The sequence below is a fragment of the Oncorhynchus nerka genome, linkage group LG15 (assembly GCF_034236695.1).
Source record: "Oncorhynchus nerka isolate Pitt River linkage group LG15, Oner_Uvic_2.0, whole genome shotgun sequence".
NCBI lineage: Eukaryota > Metazoa > Chordata > Actinopteri > Salmoniformes > Salmonidae > Oncorhynchus > Oncorhynchus nerka.
Window position 1 is genome coordinate 29,120,395 of NC_088410.1, and position 23,869 is coordinate 29,144,263.

Here is a 23,869-nt window from a genome sequence, read left to right on the forward strand (position 1 = left end):
GTTTCTTTAGTTTCTGCCCTGTACCCAGTGGGTATGTTTCTTTAGTTTCTGCCCTATACCCAGTGGGTATGTTTCTTTAGTTTCTGCCCTATACCCAGTGGGTATGTTTCTTTAGTTTCTGCCCTATACCCAGTGGGTATGTTTCTTTAGTTTCTGCCCTATACCCAGTGGGTATGTTTCTTTAGTTTCTGCCCTATACCCAGTGGATATGTTTCTTTAGTTTCTGCCCTGTACCCAGTGGGTATGTTTCTTTAGTTTCTGCCCTATACCCAGTGGGTATGTTTCTTTAGTTTCTGCCCTATACCCAGTGGGTATGTTTCTTTAGTTTCTGCCCTATACCCAGTGGGTATGTTTCTTTAGTTTCTGCCCTATACCCAGTGGGTATGTTTCTTTAGTTTCTGCCCAGTGGGTATGTGGGTATGTACCCAGTGGGTATGTTTGGGGATTTCATTCTAGTCCCTAGCTAGGTCCATTTGCTTTCTGCCGGTTGAGTTTTGCTTCACAGGGCAGGTAGGAAGGAAGAAAGGAAGGGAGAGGAGTGGGTTGGAAGGAAGAATAGGGGAGGGAGGGAGGGGAGGGAGGGAGGGAGGGAGGGAGGGAGGGAGGGAGGGAGGGAGGGAGGGAGGGAGGAGACTCAGCTTGGAGAGAGCTTTCACATTGGATGTTTGGACTGAAGGGGTGGGCACAGTCCTGTTCCTACTCTATCTCTCCTTCTGCCTCTGTCAGTGTGGAGGGTAGTAGAGAGAGCACACACACACATCCAAACACACACATCCCAACACACACACACTTTCACACTATCACTGTGGACAGAGTAGAAGAGCACACAAAGGAAGAGCCAGAGAGGAAGTGGAGAGACCATGTCAGGACTTACCGGGACAGACCTCGGACTACACCACGCATCACACACACCGTTGGGCCCAGAGCAACAGCATTATGAGGACAAGGGGACACTGTGAGGACAGGGTCATGGTTATGGTTTACGAGGACAGGGTCGTGGTTTACGAGGTCACTGAGATTGGAGAATGTCTAATGTGATTAACCGTTAGTTGACCGTTAGTTGACCAGATGTGTGAAGTGTAAAGGACTCATGGCAGCACCAACTACACAGCCACAGGAGCCTATGAAGGTGAGTTTGAGATTTATCAATGATTTATTCATTCATCACCTTCCTTTTTTATTCTTTAGAATGATTTGTGTATGTTATTATTCATTATATTATACAGAATTGGGTGTTAATGTCCTTACAGAACATACTGGCTCATTTCGGTTGCTAACTTTTCTCGCTGCGATTTGAATGCTTGATCATAATGAGATTTGATTTATAATATCCAGAAGAGAAGGCTTTACTTGTAATTAGTTGCATACAGATACAATTGGTCACAGAGAATAGTGTTTTATAAATTATATAATTAAATAACATGTTGCTGTGGAATTAAAAATGATACCAGAAAATGAAATTCTGGGTTTATGCCGGGATAGTTTCTGTGAAAGGTCAGACAGGTCTGGCTTGTATTTATTGCGGATGAATTTCCCTATGGGTATTAACACCAGCGAAACGTGGCGAGGTCTTTGACTCGGCTAAATTAATTGAAGGGAGGAGCGGTTCCCTCGTTCTCTTGGCGCGACAGACGAGTGCAAAGTGCATCCGGGCTGTTTCTCCTTCGTTCCGCATGAGCGCCCGAGACAGACAGAGAGGAGAGTAGATGATGGCCCGGGTTTAAAATCGACTTGACAATCTGTTTCTATGTGGACTGGCCATTCTCAACATGTTATAGCTGAGGAGTGACACTTTTTGTTTCACTAGCTGTCAAAAGTTGTATTGTTTTTTCTGACTTCGACCAGTCTTTGTTTTGCTTCACTGGCAAAAGTTTCATAGGTTGTGAACGATGGTACATTTCTGACTGCTTGAAGTTTTAAAAGGGCTGCTGTAAAAAGGGGGGAATTTGCACCGCTCCTTCACCCAAAGGCACTGAACAAGCTGACAAGGGGCCAGAGAGGGATGGTGATGAAAATACTAAATCTAGCTGTCAGAAGTGTTATTGGTTGTACTGGTGGAAAATTCTTGACTACATAGAATCTTTAAAAAACTACAGTTGTGGAAGAAGGGTTGAGGGCAAAGCTCCCTCACCCAAAGACAGTAGACAAGCTGGCAGGGGCCAAGGGAGGATGTTGATTCAAATACAACATGGGAGAGGAAAAGAGAGAAAGAGATTAGATAATGTGATGGTGACAGCCACACACAGCGCAACACTGATACAGGCGCCGTCAACAGTAGTGCCAAAGGGCCAAGCAACCGAGAGAATGAGATTGCAGGAGTGTCGAGCTAAGCGAAACAAAACTGACGGCCCGCACTTTTAAATGAAGAAAAAAAATAGGGGCTTCTTGAGGATACCTCTCAGAAGAGAGGTCGGTATTCTGAGAGATCTGCCCTCAATTAAAGCTACATACATCAAACCTGTAGGAGAAGGAAGAAGAAAAATGTTATCTTTACTTTCCCTCAAGGGGATGTGTCTTCAAGACACAATACTGTTGTATAAAATAGATACTTACACTCAGGGGTGCAACTTTCACTGGGACATGTCACCCCCCCAACATTCTGAATTTGCATTATTGCCCTCCCAGTTTTATCATTGGAATGTGATACAAAACGAGGCAACGGCGTGTTTTAGGACCATGAGCATGCCTCCGAGTGATCGCGTAGGCTGTTTAGAGTGTTTATCTGACTGGGTAGAAAGAAAAAAAAATATATATATATATATATATATATATATATATACAAAAAAATATACAATAATGATGTCCCCCCCACGTCTGAAACCGAAGTTGCTATAAAACATTTATACAATTAAACATGTCATTTACATCTACTACACATAGTGTTACAATACATACATTGAACTAAGTAAGGTTTGTAAACAGACAACAAAAAGACCCCATAAAGTAGTACACGGTCTCAATACAGCAAAGTAGCCGGTTTAAGGTTGAGCAAAATCCTTTCAGATCTGATGCGCCTGAACAATTCAGGCGGGCGTAGGGCAGCTGTTGAAAAGCCCTACATACCTAAGCCCCTGTTCTTTTACTTCAATAGAACAGTGTTTTCCTTCTTTCTTTCCTTTAAACGTAGTTTTACTGTGAATCAAATTTGCCTTCAGTTTGGTTTGGAAGTGTAAGGTTCTGTATTTATTTTCTTAGTCAACCGTTGTGTTTCGTTGTGTTTCGTTGTGTTCTTGAACGTAGCCCTGTCTTTAATTTGTGTTGATTGATTTCACCTGTGTTAGCTACTCACCTGGTCTCATCAGCTCCTTATTTAGTTCCGTTCATTCTGTTTGTGCGGTACTGTTCGTTTTGACTCTACGTAGCCTTTTCCTAGCTCGTTTGTGAGAACCAGTTATAGCCTTCAGTCCTAGTTTTGTTTCTCCTGCCTGTTTATGCCCATTGCCTGCCTTTGACAACGATTCCTGCCTTCTACGAAGGCGAAATAAACACCTGCCGTGCTCTGCGCGGGAATCTACACATTTTTCTCCCTGAGTATTCATTACAGGAAGACTGTTCCACTTCACTTGTCCCCTCAGCTTCTTCTTAGCATTATAACAGCCTTCCGTCTCCAACCTAAACTCAAGTGTTCCACTACAGCATATACTGTATCGTGTGTTGGAGGATGGCAGGACCTCTAGAATAGGACATCCACCATCAATATTCAATATATTACCAGTAGACCGTAAACTAGCATAGTCCATTCTCAGCCCATTCATTTGGAATGCCTGGAGCTAGCCACAGGAGGATTGCAGCCGAGGAAATGTGCTTCGCAGCCTCCAATGAGAATTGATAACTTCCACTGTCCGGCTCAGACGCACTCAATGCCTGCTTTAAATATGGACCATACCTTCCTCTGTCACATCTGATGTCTGACAACACAGTCCAATGACGTTCTAGTTGGGTTATTGATTCGTTAAATCCTGACTGCTGATCAATTGTATTGATGATTGATATTCAAATCTAATGAAGGATGATTTTCTTGTTGTGTAATACCTGAGACCTAATGGACTTGTCAATAGTTCATCTCGTCAGTTTTGCTTCTTGGCTGAGATTAGTCCTAATCAGGAAAGAAGAGATTGAGGAGCATTTAGTAAATCCATTGAGGTTCCTTTCAAAAACGGTTAGTTTTGCTCCCTTGGCTGCATTTCTATTAGTCATAATCTGGGATGTAAACAAATTACAAGGGGACAGATTGAGATTTAGGTTGAGGTGCATTCAATATCTCCATTGAGGTTCCTTTTAATTACACTCAGGAAACGTTACAACTGATTACTGGGTTGATGTGGATCATGTTCTTTAGGGCATACGTTTTAAATGATTTTTTTACAATGGAAAACAAGTATTTGTGCTACCTATTGGATACCTCCAGGGTCGTATTCACTAGGGCACACCATATCTAAGTATTTTGCAACAGAAAACAAACATTACCCTTTCTCATTGGACAAGTCCAGGCTGTCCATCCATGTTTCAGTCTGTTTGCTGCCTAATGAACACAACCCTGATTTGATGTGTTGTGTTTCTCTCTGTCTTTCGGTCCCGACAGAAGTCCACTTTAGTCATCCATATTTCATTCTATTTTCTTCCGTTTGGTGTTTACTGATCATGATGTGTGTTCCTCCCTGTCTTCCAGTCTCAGCAGAAGTGCATAGCCATATTTGCTCTGCTGTGCTGCTTCGCTGTGCTGGTGGCTCTCACCTTCTCCGCGGTAGACGTCTGGGGGGAGGACGAGGACGGAATCACAGAAGAGAACTGTAACAGACACTGTCGGTAAGAGGTACAGGAACTATAATCAAGGAACCCAGAACCAAATACTTGCGCTAGCTAAATGAAAGTCATTACAAAGGTCCTAAACCGTCTGCAGGGCTAACGATCTGTAACAAGTACATCTATAGATATAGCCTACAACATTGTCATATTGACAGGAGTCAAAATCTTCCAAGACCCTAAGATGCTATCGTAAACATAGACCATAGATGTCTGCATCATCGATTTCAGAGATGTGAAATGACGATTAAAACTGTATGCTTTCTCATCAGCATTGTCCTTGTGGAGAACATTCCGGAGGACCTCCCCCTTTCCGTAGATGGTACAACCCACGTTCCCCTCTCCACAGGCCTCAACAGCCTGTTGGACCAGGCCAAGCACTCAGTGGAGTTGGTATCTCCCGTCTGGAACCTCAACTCATGGGACCAAGAGACATGGCCCAACTCTGACACACAGGTATCATGTAACAAGAATGGCACTTCTACTTCTTCATCTTCTTCTTATTCTACTTCTTCTTCTTCTTCATCATCATCATATATCGCAAACTATAAAACTATACAAAACAAATGTTCTACTTTGGCAAAGTGCGATTCCATCATATCAGCAGTGCGCCCAGCAGCAGAAATTGATAGTAAGCCACACAAAACCTGCAACAGTCTTTGGATAAGGACATTCACAGAGCAGAGGGTACAATAACAGTCATACTGTACATATCCTTTTATGTCTCAGGGCCAGCTCCTGTTCCAGAGACTGCTCAACCTCAAGACTCGGGAGGTTAAATTGAAGATTGCCAGCAGTCTCACGGACTCTGCTGAACTGCAGAAACTAACAGAGCATGGTAAGTGACACTTCATTCATATCACTCCACATAATATACAAAAACAGCAATGTATTATTCATTGATGGCCTATAGTACTGTGTGTGCCCAATTATGCATACGGATGTAAGATCTTAATTGAATCACTATTTTGTCTTTGAGAATTTTCCTGCACGGCAGAAATGCAAACTTGTAGTGAATTTGAGTTTTTAAAAGGCTTCTAAAGTTGATAATTTCCACTTTGAAAATTCAGACTTGATTTGCCCTAACAAAAAAATATATCAACCCCTACAAAAATGTTAATGAATTATAATTACATAATTCAAATTTCCTCTTGCTGCAGGATTATTTTCCCGCTGTAGCAAACTTACTCAAATTTAGACCCTACATCTGTAGGCTACAGTGTCTCATATGTATCTAAAGGAAAGCAGATACAGCACTTTCTATAACATTTTGTCATACCCGTGGTATACTGTCTGATATACCACCTCTGTCAGCCAATCAGCATTTAGGGCTCTAACCCCCCAGTTTGTACAACGTTTTCTATAACATCCATCACAGTATGAGCTCCACTCTCACTCCCTGAGCTCTCCGGCAAACTTGAGTCCACAAGGTCAAACAACATGAATGTGCAAATGGATCCAACTTAACTGCTTCCTTGTCAAATTGGGCTTCAAGGCTGCCTGTACGTCTTTCTGTCAGCCACAGGCCACATCTTCCTTTCTTCTCGAATGTGGCCGTGATTTAAGGGGCCAATAGAGACAGGGCTTTAGAAGCCTAAATGTTTGTCTGGAGGTTGTGCCCTTCAGCAAGGCACTTTACTGCCTCCTTCAGTATTCTTCTTCTCTGACTTCATTTTCCCCCTCAGGTGCCGAGGTTCGCTTTGTGAATATGTCAGCTCTGACCAGAGGCGGACTGCACTCCAATTTCTGGGTTGTTGATAGGAGGCATGTGTTCATTGGCAGTGCCAGCATGGACTGGAGATCACTGTCCAAGGTACCAGTTCTAGACTAGGGTTTCCCAAACTCGGTCCTGGATCCCCCCTGGGTGCATGTTTAGGTTTTTGCCCTAGCACTGCACAGCTGATTCAAATAACCAACTCATCATCAACCTTTGATTATTTGAATCAGCTGTGTGGTGTTAGGGCAAACACCAAAATGTGCACCCAGGGTGGGCCCCAGGACCGGGTTTGGCAAACCCTGATCTAGTCCATTAGTGATTAGAGAAATGATTACCTGGCACTTTCATGCCCTAATGCCAGCTGGTGGTAGAACTCCCATTGAATGTAATTAACATATTGGCCAATGAGGAGTCAAAACACACACACACACACAACCGCACACACACAACCAAACACACACACAGTGCAAGACAACAGAAATCTACACACTCTAGCAGAAATGTCGGCAGAGAACAGAAATGTCTCAAGGTCCTGTACATGCAATAATGAGCTGTCAGCAGTCTTTGTCAGCTGAAATGAACAGGTATATAGTCCACAAACACAATACACTGAAACAAACAATGTGTTCATCAGACAAGTATTCACTTATAGTGCATATAACTAGTCTGTTTAAGGAGTCTCTCAGCCGCCCAGTCAACACACTCATTCTCTCTTTAATAACCAGACTGTCAACCACATTGCCTCCTCCTCTCCCTCCGTCTCTTCCCTGCATCTCTCCACAGAGGAAGGAGTTGGGGGTGGTGGTTTATAACTGCAGCTGTCTGGCTATAGACCTCCATAGGGTCTTCTCCTTTTACTGGCAGCTCCAGAACAGAGACTACGTCCCTTCTATCTGGTCTAAGAGAGTCACGGCCCTCTACGGCAAGGACAGCCCCGTAACGCTGTACCTCAATGATACAGAGGTTACCGCTTATGTGTCGGTGAGGATTCGTTATTATGTACTATGTATTACATAGAGCAGATCAGCGGAGGCTGGTGGAGGGAGGAATCGGAGGACGGGCTGCGTTCCATTTCTTCCATCCCAGGCATTACAATGAGCCTGTCTTCCGATGTATAGTGACACCAGCCACCACTGGTCTACAAACTATAACATTGTCTTGCTATAGGAGTTTTGGAGTTATGTTTCTACACTCTTGTTGAAATGGAGTAGAATAACCATAACTAACCCTAACCATAACTAACCCTAACCCTAACTAACCCTAACCCTAACTTACCATAACTTACCCTAACCCTAACTTACCATAACTTACCCTAACCCTAGCCCTAACTAACCCTAACCAACCCTAACCAATCCTAATTTACCCTAACCCTAACCCTAACTAATCCTAATTTACCCTAACCCTAACCAACCCTAACTAACTCTAACCCTAACTAACCTTAAATAACCCTAACTAACCCTAACCCTAACCTACCCTACCCCGAACAGATTGCTTTATCAATTATTAAACCGACGCTCACCCGGGTGATTAATCATGTAAATGTTACGCAGAGAAACAAATGAAACGTCTCCGTTCAACGCGCCAGCGTCTAATTTGACAGTAATGAATCTCTCCACCCCCCCTAGGGATGATGTGTTGATCAGCTACAGAGAACACATTCATCATCATAACAGGAAGTAATGATGGTATGGCGTCCTACTGTGATGCTGCTGTTGGCAAAACCTTGCCCTCCTCCTCTGCCTCAGCTCCCCTCAGCTCACTTCTGACAATGACGCATGTTGGGGTTATGTCCGTCCTCGTTTCGACCCGCTACTCCCCCCCTTCGTCTCAGACTATATTAAGTATTGAGACTGCTTAAAATGTAGGAAATGGGAAATTGGAAAATAACCTTTGTTTTGAAAGTGTGAAATATAGGCTAAAAGGGGGCGTTGGCTGTCACATAGAAGGCAGTAATAAAGTGAAGCTATGAAATGCTGAAGCTCTACTTATTGAAACAGTTGACAGTCTTCAATATAACCTGCAATCAAAACAAGTCAAATTGAATCATTTGAATGTGTGTTCTCATCTTAATTGTGATGGCTTTCTTGGTTCCCTCCTTCCTTCCCTCCTCAGACCTCTCCTGACCTCTTCTGTCCTAAGGATCGGGCCAAGGACATAGATGTCATACAGCATGTGATGCAGGAGGCCAAGTTGTTCATCTACATCTCTGTCACAGACTACCTTCCCCTACTCACCAGAAGGTCTGGAGGGCCTTTAGTTTCAAGGTGATGCTTCCCAATATCCGATAATGAGCCTATTCATCTTTTCACAATGTGCTCATTATAGTCGGACCAATGACATACCACGTATATGTCATACAAGCTGTAGCTATACCTTCTGCAATCTGAGTGCAGCCGTAGTTTGCATCCGTGCCTTGATTTCTGAATTTGAGAGCCCAAACCCTCTGCTTTGTAGCAAACCAAGTGGCAGGGATGCCATTGGCTGAAACACACATGAAGGATTGTGGCTCAAAGTGTTCTTCTAACACCCAGTGGTCCTCTGCTGTGCATCTCACTTTGTGACCCTTCCATCGACACAGATACTGGTCTCCTATCGATGAGATGATACGTGAGGCTGTGGTCCTGCGAGGGGTCAAAGTTCGCATGCTCATCAGTTTCTGGAAGCAGACCCACCCGCTCACCTTCAACTTCATTATGTCCCTCAAGTCACTGTGCATGGAGCTGACCAACTGCTCCCTAGAAGTGGTGAGTGAAGGAAAAGAAAGACTGTGAAAGGCCTATTAAAGAGATGTACTGTATATTACACTCCAAAATACCACGTACTGTAGCTGGTTTTACACAATCACTACTTTTGAGGTCTAAGAACATTGGTCTTGGACTGTAATATTCCTTTCAGAATAAAGTGGCTCAGGAATTCAGATGTATGATGGCTCATTGAGTGTTAAAGCAGCGTGAAGCCGTACAGTGCACTAGCATTGCCTCTATTGCGGTGGATATCGATTTGCTTTTCTGACTTTAATCTTCTGTTCCTGCAGAGGTTTTTTAGCAGGAGGGAGCAGATGGCTAATAGTCAACCAGGAGTCAACCACAATAAGTACATGGTGACCGACAGTGCTGTGTACATAGGTCAGTGATCCAGATCCAGTCACTGGGAATCTACTGTATCATTGATTATACAATTATACAATACCCCCCCCACACACACACACACACACACACAGACACACACACACACACACACACACACACACACACACACAGAGACACACACACACACACACATATTTTGGAGAGAAGCAAAGCGTCAACCACAATTCAGCACTCCCTAGAGCTAGTTTGGAATGCAGTACCTTGCTCAGGGCACAACGGTATGATATCTGACGTGCGCTGCCTCTATTTCCTCAGGCAATCACGACTGGGTGGGGAGTGAGTTTGTCTATAACGCTGGGACCGGACTCGTCATCAAACCAACACAAACTCTCAAGGAGAGGGGCGCCACAATCCTGGAACAGGTGAAGGCTGTATTCGAGAGAGACTGGCATTCGCGCTACGCTAAAACCCTACAGGCCAGTAACAGGACTCCAGAGGGTAGCAAATACAGCAACCTCCACAACAACCAGAGGGCCAGAGTCTGACGGATAACAAGGAGGGCAAAGAGACCTGGAATGAGTCTAACGACCCCTGTTAATAAACTATCAGCACACCTTTCCCTTTAACTTGTCATGAAACAAGGGTGTATTCACTAGGAACTAAACTGACGCAAACAGGCCGAAAGGGGGTGGGACCGAGTTAATATTGTCCGATATGAAACTCTGGTTTTGTTGCGTTTTGCTGTGGTGCGTACTAAGGAATGCATCCCATGTTTGATGACGGCCAAAAATGGATTAGCCCGAAGATGCACACATCTGGTTATGTGGACCGTTATATGCACTATAATACCCATGAGCGGCATGGAGGTCGAACATAAACGACTATTCTAATGGTGTCATTTCTTTCAGGACCTCTACATTTACACACACTGAAGTATATATGCATTTTGTATTGTCTGATTATGCATTCAGTTTGACAAGAATACCTCAGTATTTGAACCTTTTCTAATAACCTATATAACCACAAAAAAAATCCTAGTAAACATAAAATGCTTTGCCTTAATTATATTTCACATGCTCACATGGAGACGACCTCTCTTTCTAGACTTATTGTCATATAAACAAATGACAATATAACTGGTAGGATGTTACCTGTGTGCAATTGCATGGCATGCCTTTTGGGGGAACTGCCAAAATGACCCCCCCCCCTTCTCAGTACACACACACGCTCAAGGACAAGAGGACAATTGAACCTAAAGCAGAAGATTATCATTATACAGAAGCCAGTAGGCCTATGTAAGTAGGAATGATTCATTAACATACATGGAATGTACATTATATTTATGATACATTTATGATACAGTTTCGCCTTGTTGATCCATAATATAATGTGAACTTATTTTATACTTGACTGTAATAAAAACGATACCTCGTCCTTATTTCCACTGTTCTGAAACATTTCCTGACTGGAAGTAGCAGAAAAACAAAGGATACAATGGCCACCACTTCGGCCTAGTAAAGGGGAGAAGTGTAGGAAATTAATCATGGGGCTTACTTTTCCCATCAGAGCTGTATTTTGGGGGGGGGGGGGGGGGGAACAGTTAACTTCATGCCTAAAATCTATGTTTTATAATGCTATTCTACACATTTTGTCATGAGGCTGTGAGAAAATGTTGCAGTTTTAAAGCAAAGTGTCTACTATTTACACAGTTTGCCATGAAGCTGAGAGAGAATTTAGCTGTTTTAAAGATCATTTCCTGCAATTCTACAGATGTTGCTGTTATACGCTATTTGGGGCCACCCTGACCTCCAAGTTGTGTAATAATAATTTGGTTGGCGGTACCCTGGAGGTCGGGGGCCCAGGGCACGAGCCTTGCGTTCGTGCCGGGCACCACATGAAGCAACATCAGGAGTGTGGTAGTACTTATTTTGAACACATGATGGTGCTATAGTATTATATTAGATATCAAATGGCTCTGGGTTGACACTGTGTAAATGGATTCAATGAGAGATGATAATTACTTTTTCATGTTCAGTTAGTTGTATGTTCACCGCAAAGTTTGATATCAACCTTTTTATTCAGTTTTATCATAGACTAATCATGTTGAAATTACAGCCTAGGTTTACTCGTGTTGTAAATTGTTATAAACATGTAATGGGGTTTATCGTTTGATCGTTTTTTTGTTTGGATTTGGATTGCAGTTTATGTATCTCCTCAATTTGTATGATACCATGTTTTGCTCTTTTTCTGTCCAAATTGTATTTTGTTGTTAGGGAACAGCCATTATGTAGCCTATGGTGGTGATATGGAATGGGAAACGTGCTTTCCATTCCTGCTTCTTCCAGTGAAGTGTTGCGTGGCTTTAGCATTATCCCTGTGTTGCTTATTGTCGCTTTGTGATGAAAAAGGACCTGCCCCCTCCCAGCGATGAGGAGAGGAGGGGATGGAGAGGGTGGGGTGGGTGCCGCTGTCATGGCAACAAGATTAAGGTCAAATATATTTTAGACAGCTCTATTAGCACTTTTTGCTCCTGCGGATTAGCACCAACTCGGGATTATTTGATATGGTTGGTGGCATCGGGGATGTGCGATGGTTTGACTGAGGTTAGTGTGTTGTCAGTCTCGTTTTGTCATGACAAATATACCGACCGGTGCAAAGATACAATGTATTCAGAGTGAGAGATCATTGTAACTTTTTTTGCACTTAGTGTAGCTACTTACCCGGCACTGCGTCACTCGTAGGTTGAGTGTCCGCAACAGAACGTCAAATTGTAGCTGGTGGATACTGATACGCGCGTGCATGTGTTTTTGTACGGGAAAGAGAGTGAGGAATGGAGAGAAAGAGGGAGGTAACGTTAGGTATGTGCCACCTGACTGCCTGCAGATGCCTTTGCAGCTGCAGGGAATGGACCTTCCAAAGGATTTAGGTGACAGAATACATTTGCGGGGGAAATGCCAATGGAATTTTTTTGAACAATGCGTGTCCACGGCTACATATCGTAATCTTTTCAAAACAAATGATGTAGCATGTTAGTTTGTGTACTAGCGACAAAAGTGCGTACGGGACTATTATGCAGTCTCACTGCGGCTGCAGCAGGGAGCTACTTGAATTCTCAAATAGTTTTACGAAAGCGACAGGATCCCTGCCGACCACACGAAATGCAGCAGGCTTTTCCACAATGACAGTGGCTGTGTCCTGCGTTTCATTCACCTCTAGGGATAGGGCGAATGTTTGAAAAAAGAGTGTTCTGTGTTTATCAAGCAAACGATCTCTCTTTTGACGTCTACAGAAGTCCTCATCAAATCCAATATGTTTTGCTGATAAAGGATCGATCAATCATCAAGGACATCGATCAAGATGGAAAGCGAGGTTTTTCTCCCCCATCTGGAGCAATTTATGCTCAGCCCGCTTGTCATTTGGGTAAGTACCCTTCTGCATGTTAAAAATGTAGCTATGATAAATGTCCGTGGCGTTGATTTTCCTATTAATAAGCAAATAATTATGTTTTTATTTTTTGTTTTGTTTAGGTGAAGACATTTGGGCAAAACTATGGGAACATGACATTGGATTATCCCGAGTTACTGGATGGGGTCGTTTTGAACAAGATCATGATTCAAATGTAAGTTTGGTCTGTTTTTGTTTTGTTTAGTTGCACATTTTGCCCTTTGCACTGCAGCCAATAAGGAAGTTGGCTCTATGCCGGCCTGGTGTAGCCTAATCCAAGCCAATGAGCAGCACTGTCCAGATAAAACAGTTAGTGTAGCTGGAATTTGACACGTTTTGACACAGCCCATGTCAATGATTGTCTTGTCACCCGCTTCTGCTCATCTGACAGCAAGCTACAGTGTTGCTCATAATGTTGCTGTGATCATCCATGCTATTAACGAGAGAATTTACATAATAATAGGCTATTTAACTTGGTTGTATTTTGACAATAAACCGAGTGCCAGTCTCTCTGCTATCATGCTAACTCCTTGTCAGTAGTGGTCATGTTTGGTGTGACAATGACATCAGTGGAGTTAAGAAGAGCACAAACAGATCTGGGACCAGGCTGTTTTGACTACATTTTGACTCCATTTTGACTCCATTTGGGCATGCTATAATTAGAGTGAGTTCTGCTGCCAACTTCATGCAAAATGTATGTACAAAGTGATATAACACTTAACCTGTTTGTACTCCAGTCCTCTCAGAATTTCGCCGCATTTTGGGAATGCTATTTTTAGAGCTCTAAATTGTGTTGGGTCGGTCAGGGTCATTCTGCCTGACATTTAGTGTTTTCAGAATGAAGTTGTGTTCTTGTCTGTTTCTGCGTGTCGGCTAGTGGATACAGCTGTTACTAATGCAGCACAGAGCTGCTGAAGTTCTTGTTAACTAGTCAATGCAGCACAACAGTGTGTGCTTTGTCACTCACTTGCACTGAAGGAGTTCATTGTTGTCTGCCTGCCTGTCTGCCTGCCTGTCTGCCTGCCTGTCTGTCTGCCTGCCTGCCTGTCTGCCTGCCTGCCTGTCTGTCTGCCTGCCTGTCTGTCTGTCTGTCTGTCTGTCTGTAGACTGACTGTCTGTAGACTGACTGTCTGTAGACTGTCTGTCTGCCTGCCTGCCTGCCTGCCTGCCTGCCTGCCTGCCTGCCTGCCTGTCTGTCTGTCTGTCTGTCTGTCTGTCTCGGTCAAGAATATGTATTGTAACGTTTCTAATTGGTTTCCAGAAAAGGTTGAGTCTGAGTCCCAGATCACTTAGTGCAGTCTTTCCAGCTCCCATCGCTGATGTGACAATGACAGCGACGAAGTTGACAAGACATTACGAAACAGATCTGGGACAAAATAGGTCTTAAAGGAAGTCTTCAAGAGCTCATTGAGTAGCTTATTGTTGGGGTACCTTATGGCTGGGAGAATTATCATCATCACCCACCTAATCATCACAAACTGATGTCCCCTCTGATAGACAGTCATTAGTGTGGCTGGGGGTTTGTTAGACCCAGGCTGTCCAATGAAAAGGCACTATAACCCCAAAGAACAACTTTTTATTAAGGTTAGATATAGCCTAGCTCTGAACCTAAACAATATCAATATTTAGGACTAATGTAAGTTATGTTTGAAGGACTCCAAATAACTAGAGGTTTAAATATATATATATATATATATCCTGTCTTCTTTGGGATAAGAGCGTCTGTCATAGTCTGGCTAAAAAACAATACACACACACACACACACACACAATGCTGGGGCCTGCCGGTGGTTTAGGATAATCCCTTGGATTGCATGGAGACCCTCTGGATTAGAGGCTTGTTGATAGTGTTTTTTTTATGTGGAGAGCGAGACAGATGGCAGGGAGGGAGACAGTAGCGGCTCAGAGACCTACAGGAGACTATGGGGTCATCCTCATTAGGGTTCACAGTAGTGACACATTTTGCAACGGGAATCGAAAATGTGTGTTTCTTATTGGACCAATTCAGGTAGTCCTTCCCTGTTTTGGAATGTTTGCTTCCATTTTCTGCCTAATGAATACAACCATGGACAGATACCAGGGTACATCCTATCTGTTACAGGAGGCTGAGGCCAAATGGGTTTAGGTCACTGTGTCAGTCAGATTGCCAGTCATTAGGGAAATTGAAATGGATGGGAAGGGAGTGGAGTGGATGAGTGAAGGGAGGGCTCTTTTAGGTGCTTGAGTGGAGTGTTGCTAGCCTGGTCCCATATCTGTTTGTGCTGTCTTCCCAACTCACACATGTCAAGGACCATAGGAGTTAGAAAGACTGAGCAAACAGATCTGGGACCAGGCTAGAGTGGAGCAGGCTGATGCTATGGCTAGAGAGCAGCTACCATTTGGCTGTGAGTTCATCATGCCATGAGCCTGACAGAGGGAATGATGTAATGGGGTAGAAAAAGAGGGAGAAACAGAGAGAGCTAGAAGCAGGTTTGATGAGAGTTAAAGCCAAGTTTAGCCAGATGTACTATATCTTTATAGCACCTGGCTTACCACATAACTCACCACCTCTGTGGCTGTAGAAATAGCATCTAATACGTCTTAGAAATAGCATTTATATTTAATGTCATTTCATTTCCTTCAGAAATCACAGAGGTAACACTTGCCCATCTTTGTGGATGTAGCTGAAATATGTTGTTGTAATTAAGTTGCTATAACGTTATTATAATGTTTTCATTCTCCTCAGAAATCCCAAAGCGACTCTTCCGAGCGTCAACAAAGTGAACAACAACCCCAGTCAGAGGATTCTGAACCTCACCGTTCTCATCCGTCAAATCAAAACCTATTACCTAGTGAGTTACAGCTATGGATGTTCCCTCTTAGTTAAGTTTCCACCATTAAACATTCCTCCCTTTTATACTGTGTGGAACATTTGAGTTTGAAAGATTGGCAAGTCAAACCACATTCGTTCTAGGGAAGGGACACGCAAACACACACACACACACACACACACACACACAGTCTCACAATTTGCATGATGGTAAGGGTTAATACCCTCTAAGTGAGGAGAGCAGCTCTCTGCACATCTGGCCCACAGCCCTGGCCTGATCTGGTCGGCCACCAGGCCACCCACCAGACTGTCAACCAGCCTCTTCTTAAGACGACTGCCCTAAATATCACCACATCCACCATGTAAACATCTCTGCAATCAGTGTGTGTCGTTAGGCAGGCTACAGTAATGCCTGTGCCAGACCTACAAGGCTTTGGAATGACCCATTTGGGGGGGATCACGACAGAGAGCGAGAGAGTCCCTCTCAGTCACAGCTGTCTATCTGTCTAATGCTGCGGTTTAGATGAAAGCAATTGTAGTAATTGAAAACAGAGCAATTATACAGACATAAGGTCAGTTTTAATTTGACCTTTATTTAACTAGACAAGTCAGTTAAGAACAAATTATTATTTTCAATGACGGCTTAGGAACAGATCTGTACCTTGTTAGCTCGGGGGTTTGAAAATATAGTACATTGTGAATGTGTGATAGCCCGAGACATACTCTATATTGTTATATTTCCAGTATGGAGATTGATTTGGATTCCGGAGGGAGAGTTCAATCGCAGCTATCTACTTTCCCAAAAGGGTTTGATTTGGATTCCGGAGGGAGAGTTCAATCTCATCATCGCAGCAATCTACTTTCCCAAAAGGGTTTGATTTGGATTCCGGAGGGAGAGTTCAATCTCATCATCGCAGCAATCTACTTTCCCAAAAGGGTTTGATTTGGATTCCGGAGGGAGAGTTCAATCTCATCATCGCAGCAATCTACTTTCCCAAAAGGGTTTGATTTAGATTCCGGAGGGAGAGTTCAATCTCATCATCGCAGCAATCTACTTTCCCAAAAGGGTTTGATTTGGATTCCGGAGGGAGAGTTCAATCTCATCATCGCAGCAATCTACTTTCCCAAAAGGGTTTGATTTGGATTCCGGAGGGAGAGTTCAATTTTATCATCGCAGCAATCTACTTTCCCAAAAGGGTTTGATTTGGATTCCGGAGGGAGAGTTCAATCTCATCATCGCAGCAATCTACTTTCCCAAAAGGGTTTGATTTAGATTCCGGAGGGAGAGTTCAATTTCATCATCGCAGCAATCTACTTTCCCAAAAGGGTTTGATTTGGATTCCGGAGGGAGAGTTCAATCTCATCATCGCAGCAATCTACTTTCCCAAAAGGGTTTGATTTGGATTCCGGAGGGAGAGTTCAATCTCATCATCGCAGCAATCTACTTTCCCAAAAGGGTTTGATTTGGATTCCGGAGGGAGAGTTCAATTTTATCATCGCAGCAATCTACTTTCCCAAAAGGGTTTGATTTGGATTCCGGAGGGAGAGTTCAATCTCATCATCGCAGCAATCTACTTTCCCAAAAGGGTTTGATTTGGATTCCGGAGGGAGAGTTCAATCACTTCTAATTCTTGCTCAGCAACAAAAAAAAAACAGGAAAGAAACACCAAGAACAATCAAGATATCTAATGAATTCCCCTCAGAATTCCTTATGGGCCCTGGTCAAAAAGGAGTGGATTGCAATTTGGGAGTGTAACGATCTGAGTGTAGTGGGTGAGGAGTCAAGCGCAGGAAGCAGAGAGTTCAGGTGAGTGCCATTTTAATGCACCGACAAACGGCGAACATAAGCCAACCCACACGAACACACACAGCGTAATGAACAAACAGGAGGACTAAACGGTCCTGGGAAAACCCACAAAATGGGAAACACAAAAACCCATAGACGTGCACACAAGTACACTAAAACAGATGGTCACAATAATTAATCCCGCACAAGAAACTCTGCGGGCCGGCTGACTAATAAAGCCTACTACCTAATTCAAAACAGGTGCACTCAATCAACACATAAGGAGGGGGATGAAATAATCAGTAGCAGCTAGTAGGCCGGCGACGACGACCGCCGAGCGCCACCCGAACGGGAAGGGGAGTGTCCTTCGGTCGGAGTCGTGACAGTACCCCCCCCTTGACGCGTGGCTCCCGCAGCGCGCCGACACCGGCCTCGAGGTCGACCCGGAGGACGAGGCGCAGGGCGATCCGGATGGAGGCGATGGAAATCCCTCAACATTGACGGATCCAAAATGTCCCTGGTGGGTACCCAGCACCTCTCCTCCGGACCGTACCCCTCACAGTCCTCGAGGTACTGCAGGGCCCCTCACCCGGCGTCTCGAATCCAGAATGGCCCGTATCGTATACGCCGGGGACCCCTCGATGTCCAGAGGGGGAGGAGGGACCTCCAGTACCTCACCGTCCTGTAGGGGACCAGCTACCACCGGCCTGAGGAGAGACACATGAAACGAGGGGTTAATACGATAATAGGAAGGGAGTTGTAATCGATAACACACCTCGTTTATTCTCCTCAGGACTTTGAACGGCCCTACACACTGCGGCCCAAGCTTCCGGCAGGGCACGCGGAGGGGTAGGTTTCGGGTCGAGAGCCAGACCCTGTCCCCTGGTACAAACACGGGGGCCTCACTGCGGTGGCGGTCAGCACTCCTTTTCTGCCGTCCACTAGCCTGTTGAAGGGATTCCTGGACGGCCCTCCAGGTCTCTTTGGAGCGCTGCACCCATTCCTCCACCGCAGGAGCCTCGGTCTGGCTCGGATGCCACGGTGCCAGGACCGGCTGGTACCCTAACACACACTGAAAGGGGGACACATTAGTAGAGGAGTGGCGTAGTGAGTTCTGGGCCATTTCAGCCCAGGGGATGTATCTCGCCCACTCCCCTGGCCGGTCCTGGCAGTACGACCGCAGAAACCTACCCACCTCCTGGTTTACTCTCTCCACCTGCCCATTACTTTCGGGGTGATAACCGGAGGTCAGGCTGACCGAGACCCCCAGACGCTCCATGAACGCCCTCCATACTCGGGACGTGAACTGGGGGCTCCGATCAGAAACTATGTTCTCCGGCACCCCGTAGTGCCGGAAGACGTGGGTGAATAATGCCTCCGCAGTCTGTAGGGCTGTTGGGATACCGGGCAACGGGAGGAGACGGCAGGACTTAGAGAACCGATCCACAATCACCAGAACCGTGGTGTTGCCCTGAGACGGGGGAAGGTCGGTCAGGAAATCTACGGATAGATGTGACCATGGCCGTTGTGGAACGGGGAGGGGTTGTAACTTCCCTCTAGGAAGGTGCCTAGGAGCCTTACTCTGGGCGCATACCGAACAGGAGGAGACATAAACCTTAACGTCCCTAGCCAAGGTAGGCCACCAATACCTCCCCCGAAGGCTCCCCACTGTCCTCCTCACCCCAGGGTGACCCGAGGAGGGTAGGACGTGAGCCCACCGAATCAGTTGGTCCCGAACACCAAGCGGCACGTACCTCCACCCCGCCGGACACTGAGGAGGCACGGGTTCAGCCCGTAACGCCCGCTCGATGTCCGAGTCCACCTCCCATACCACCGGTGCCATCAGCTTTGAGGCCGGAAGGATGGGAGTAGGTTCGGTGGACCTATCCTCCCGTGTCGTAAAGGCGGGACAGTGCGTCCGCCTTCACGTTCTGGGAGCCCGGTCTATAAGATAAAGTGAACCGGAATCGAGTGAAAACATGGCCCACCTTGCCTGCCGCCGCGGATTCAGTCTCCTAGCTGCCCGAATATACTCCAGATTTTGGTGGTCGGTCCAGATGAGAAAGGGGTGCTTAGCCCCCTCAAGCCAGTGTCTCCACACCTTCAGAGCCCTGACCACCGCTAACAACTCCCGGTCCCCCACATCATAGTTACGCTCCGCTGGGCTGAGCTTACTCGAGAAGAAAGCGCAGGGGCGGAGTTTTGGTGGCGTACCCGAGCGCTGTGATAGCACGGCACCCACCCCAGCCTCGGACGCGTCCACCTCCACTATGAATGCTAGAGAGGGGTCCGGATGCGCCAACACGGGTGCATCCGTGAACAGTGCCCTCAACCTGTTGAAAGCTCTGTCCGCCTCTGCTGACCATCGCAACCGCACCGGGCCCCCCTTTAGCAGTGAGGTAATTGGAGCCGCTACCTGGCCAAAACCCCGGATAAACCTCCGGTAGTAGTTGGCAAAAACCCCAAAACCGATGCACCTCTTTTACCGTGGTGGGAGTCGGCCAATTACGCACGGCCTTACTGCGGTCACCCTCCATCTCCACCCCCGAGGTGGAAATGCGATAACCCAGAAAGGAGACGGCTCGTTTGGAGAACACACACTTCTCAGCCTTGACGTATAGGTCATGCTCCAGCAGTCTACCAAGCACCTTGCGTACCAGAGACAGATGCGCGGCGTGAGTGGCTGAGTAGATCAGAATGTCATCGATATAAACAACCACTCCCTGCCCGTGCAGGTCCCTGAGAATATCGTCTACAAAGGATTGAAAAATGGCTGGAGCATTTTTTAACCCATACGGCATGACGCAGTACTCATAGTGGCCCGATGTGGTACTAAATGCGGTTTTCCACTCGTCTCCCTTCCGAATACGCACCAGGCTATACGCGCTCCTGAGATCCAATTTTGTGAAGAACTGAGCTCCCTGAAAGGATTCCACTGCCGTAGCAATGAGAGGTAGTGGGTAGCTGAACCCCACTGTGATGGTCTGATACTTCCGGCGCCGACTGAGATGGCCGCCTCGCTTCGCGTTCCTAGGAAACTATGCAGTTTTTTGTTTTTTTACGTGTTATTTCTTACATTAGTACCCCAGGTCATCTTAGGTTTCATTACATACAGTCGAGAAGAACTACTGAATATAAGATCAGCGCCAACTCCATCAGTACGACCAAGAATATGTTTTCCGCGACGCGGATCCGGTGTTCTGCCTTACAAACAGGACAACGGAATGGATCGCATGCAGCGACCCAAGGAAACGACTCCGAAAAAGAGGGAAACGAGGCGGTGTTCTGGTCAGACTCCGAAAAAGGGCACATCGCGCACCACTCCCCAGCATTCTTCTTGCCAATGTCCAGTCTCTTGACAACAAGGTTGACGAAATCCGAGCAAGGGTAGCATTCCAGAGGGACATCAGAGACTGCAACGTTCTCTGCTTCACAGAAACATGGCTTACTGGGAAGACGCTATCCGATGCGGTGCAGCCAACGGGTTTCTCCACGCATCGCGCCGACAGAAACAAACATCTTTCTGGTAAGAAGAGTGGCGGGGGCGTATGCCTCATGACTAACGAGACATGGTGTGATGAAGGAAACATACAGGAACTCAAATCCTTCTGTTCACCTGATTTAGAATTCCTCACAATCAAATGTAGACCGCATTATCTTCCAAGAGAATTCTCCTCGATTATAATCACAGCCGTATATATCCCCCAAGCAGACACATCGATGGCTCTGAACGAACTTTATTTAACTCTTTGCAAACTGGAACCATTTATCCGGAGGCTGCATTCATTGTAGCTGGGGATTTTAACAAAGCTAATCTGAAAACAAGACTCCCTAAATTTTACCAGCATATCGATTGCGCAACCAGGGGTGGTAAAACCTTGGATCATTGTTACTCTAACTTCCGCGACGCATATAAGGCCCTGCCCCGCCCCCTTTCGGAAAAGCTGACCACGACTCCATTTTGCTGATCCCTGCCTACAGGCAGAAACTAAAACAAGAGGCTCCCACGCTGAGGTCTGTCCAACGCTGGTCAGACCAAGCTGACTCCACACTCCAAGACTGCTTCCATCACGTGGACTGGGACATGTTTCGTATTGCGTCAGATGGAAATATTGACGAATACGCTGATTCGGTGTGCGAGTTCATTAGAACGTGCGTCGAAGATGTCGTTCCCATAGCAACGATAAAAACATTCCCAAACCAGAAACCGTGGATTGATGACAGCATTCGCGTGAAACTGAAAGCGCGAACCACTGCTTTTAATCAGGGCAAGGTGTCTGGTAATATGTCCGAATATAAACAATGCAGCTATTCCCTCCGCAAGGCTATTAAACAAGCTAAGCGTCAGTACAGAGACAAAGTGGAATCTCAATTCAATGGCTCAGACACAAGAGGCATGTGGCAGGGTCTACAGTCAATCACGGACTACAAGAAGAAACCCAGCCCAGTCACGGACCAGGATGTCTTGCTCCCAGGCAGACTAAATAACTTTTTGCCCGCTTTGAGGACAATACAGTGCCACTGACACGGCCTGCAACGAAAACATGCGGTCTCTCCTTCACTGCAGCCGAGGTGAGTAAGACATTTAAACGTGTTAACCCTCGCAAGGCTGCAGGCCCAGACGGCATCCCCAGCCGCGCCCTCAGAGCATGCGCAGACCAGCTGGCCGGTGTGTTTACGGACATATTCAATCAATCCCTATACCAGTCTGCTGTTCCCACATGCTTCAAGAGGGCCACCATTGTTCCTGTTCCCAAGAAAGCTAAGGTAACTGAGCTAAACGACTACCGCCCGTAGCACTCACTTCCGTCATCACGAAGTGCTTTGAGAGACTAGTCAAGGACCATATCACCTCCACCCTACCTGACACCCTAGACCCACTCCAATTTGCTTACCGCCCAAATAGGTCCACAGACGATGCAATCTCAACCACACTGCACACTGCCCTAACCCACCTGGACAAGAGGAATACCTATGTGAGAATGCTGTTCATCGACTACAGCTCGGCATTCAACACCATAGTACCCTCCAAGCTCGTCATCAAGCTCGAGACCCTGGGTCTCGACCCCGCCCTGTGCAACTGGGTACTGGACTTCCTGACGGGCGCCCCCAGGTGGTGAGGGTAGGCAACAACATCTCCTCCCCGCTGATCCTCAACACGGGGGCCCCACAAGGGTGCGTTCTGAGCCCTCTCCTGTACTCCCTGTTCACCCACGACTGCGTGGCCATGCACGCCTCCAACTCAATCATCAAGTTTGCGGACGACACAACAGTGGTAGGCTTGATTACCAACAACGACGAGACGGCCTACAGGGAGGAGGTGAGGGCCCTCGGAGTGTGGTGTCAGGAAAATAACCTCACACTCAACGTCAACAAAACTAAGGAGATGATTGTGGACTTCAGGAAACAGCAGAGGGAACACCCCCCTATCCACATCAGTAGTTGAACAGTAGTGGAGAGGGTAGCAAGTTTTAAGTTCCTCGGCATACACATCACAGACAAACTGAATTGGTCCACTCACACTGACAGCGTCGTGAAGAAGGCGCAGCAGCGCCTATTCAACCTCAGGAGGCTGAAGAAATTCGGCTTGTCACCAAAAGCACTCACAAACTTCTACAGATGCACAATCGAGAGCATCCTGGCGGGCTGTATCACCGCCTGGTACGGCAACTGCTCCGCCCTCAACCGTAAGGCTCTCCAGAGGGTAGTGAGGTCTGCACAACGCATCACCGGGGGCAAACTACCTGCCCTCCAGGACACCTACACCACCCGATGTTACAGGAAGGCCATAAAGATCATCAAGGACATCAACCACCCGAACCACTGCCTGTTCACCCCGCTATCATCCAGAAGGCGAGGTCAGTACAGGTGCATCAAAGCTGGGACCGAGAGACTGAAAAACAGCTTCTATCTCAAGGCCATCAGACTGTTAAACAGCCACCACTAACATTGAGTGGCTGCTGCCAACACACTGTCATTGACACTGACCCAACTCCAGCCACTTTAATAATGGGAATTGATGGGAAATGATGTAAATATATCACTAGCCACTTTAAACAATGCTACCTTATATAATGTTACTTACCCTACATTATTCATCTCATATGCATATGTATATACTGTACTCTAGATCATCGACTGCATTCTTATGTCACTAGCCACTTTAACTATGCCACTTTGTTTACTTTGTCTACATACTCATCTCATATGTATATACTGTA

General features: G+C 46.0%; 2 protein-coding genes across 3 annotated transcripts in view; both read left to right on the forward strand.

Annotated features, from left to right (window-relative positions):
- Positions 1–737: 737 nt before the first annotated feature.
- LOC115142403 (inactive phospholipase D5-like) lies at positions 738–11,047 on the forward strand. The gene is made up of 10 exons (XM_029681828.2): positions 738–1,129; positions 4,670–4,806; positions 5,076–5,259; positions 5,533–5,641; positions 6,489–6,616; positions 7,304–7,501; positions 8,633–8,784; positions 9,099–9,264; positions 9,555–9,645; positions 9,925–11,047. The coding sequence occupies exons 1-10, from the start codon at positions 1,091–1,093 to the stop codon at positions 10,152–10,154; spliced, it is 1,434 nt and encodes a 477-aa protein (XP_029537688.1). The 5' UTR covers positions 738–1,090; the 3' UTR covers positions 10,155–11,047.
- A 1,340-nt stretch (positions 11,048–12,387) lies between these two features.
- LOC115142395 (girdin-like) overlaps positions 12,388–23,869 on the forward strand; it is a 42,360-nt gene continuing 30,878 nt past the window's right edge. The window contains exons 1-3 of one of the 2 annotated variants that reach the window (XM_065001476.1): positions 12,388–13,029; positions 13,137–13,228; positions 15,779–15,884. In XM_065001476.1, coding sequence (XP_064857548.1) covers positions 12,967–13,029; positions 13,137–13,228; positions 15,779–15,884 — 261 coding nt within the window. In that variant the 5' untranslated portion in view covers positions 12,388–12,966. The remainder of the gene's footprint in view (positions 13,030–13,136; positions 13,229–15,778; positions 15,885–23,869) is intronic. The other variant, XM_065001475.1, reaches the window with a different exon arrangement.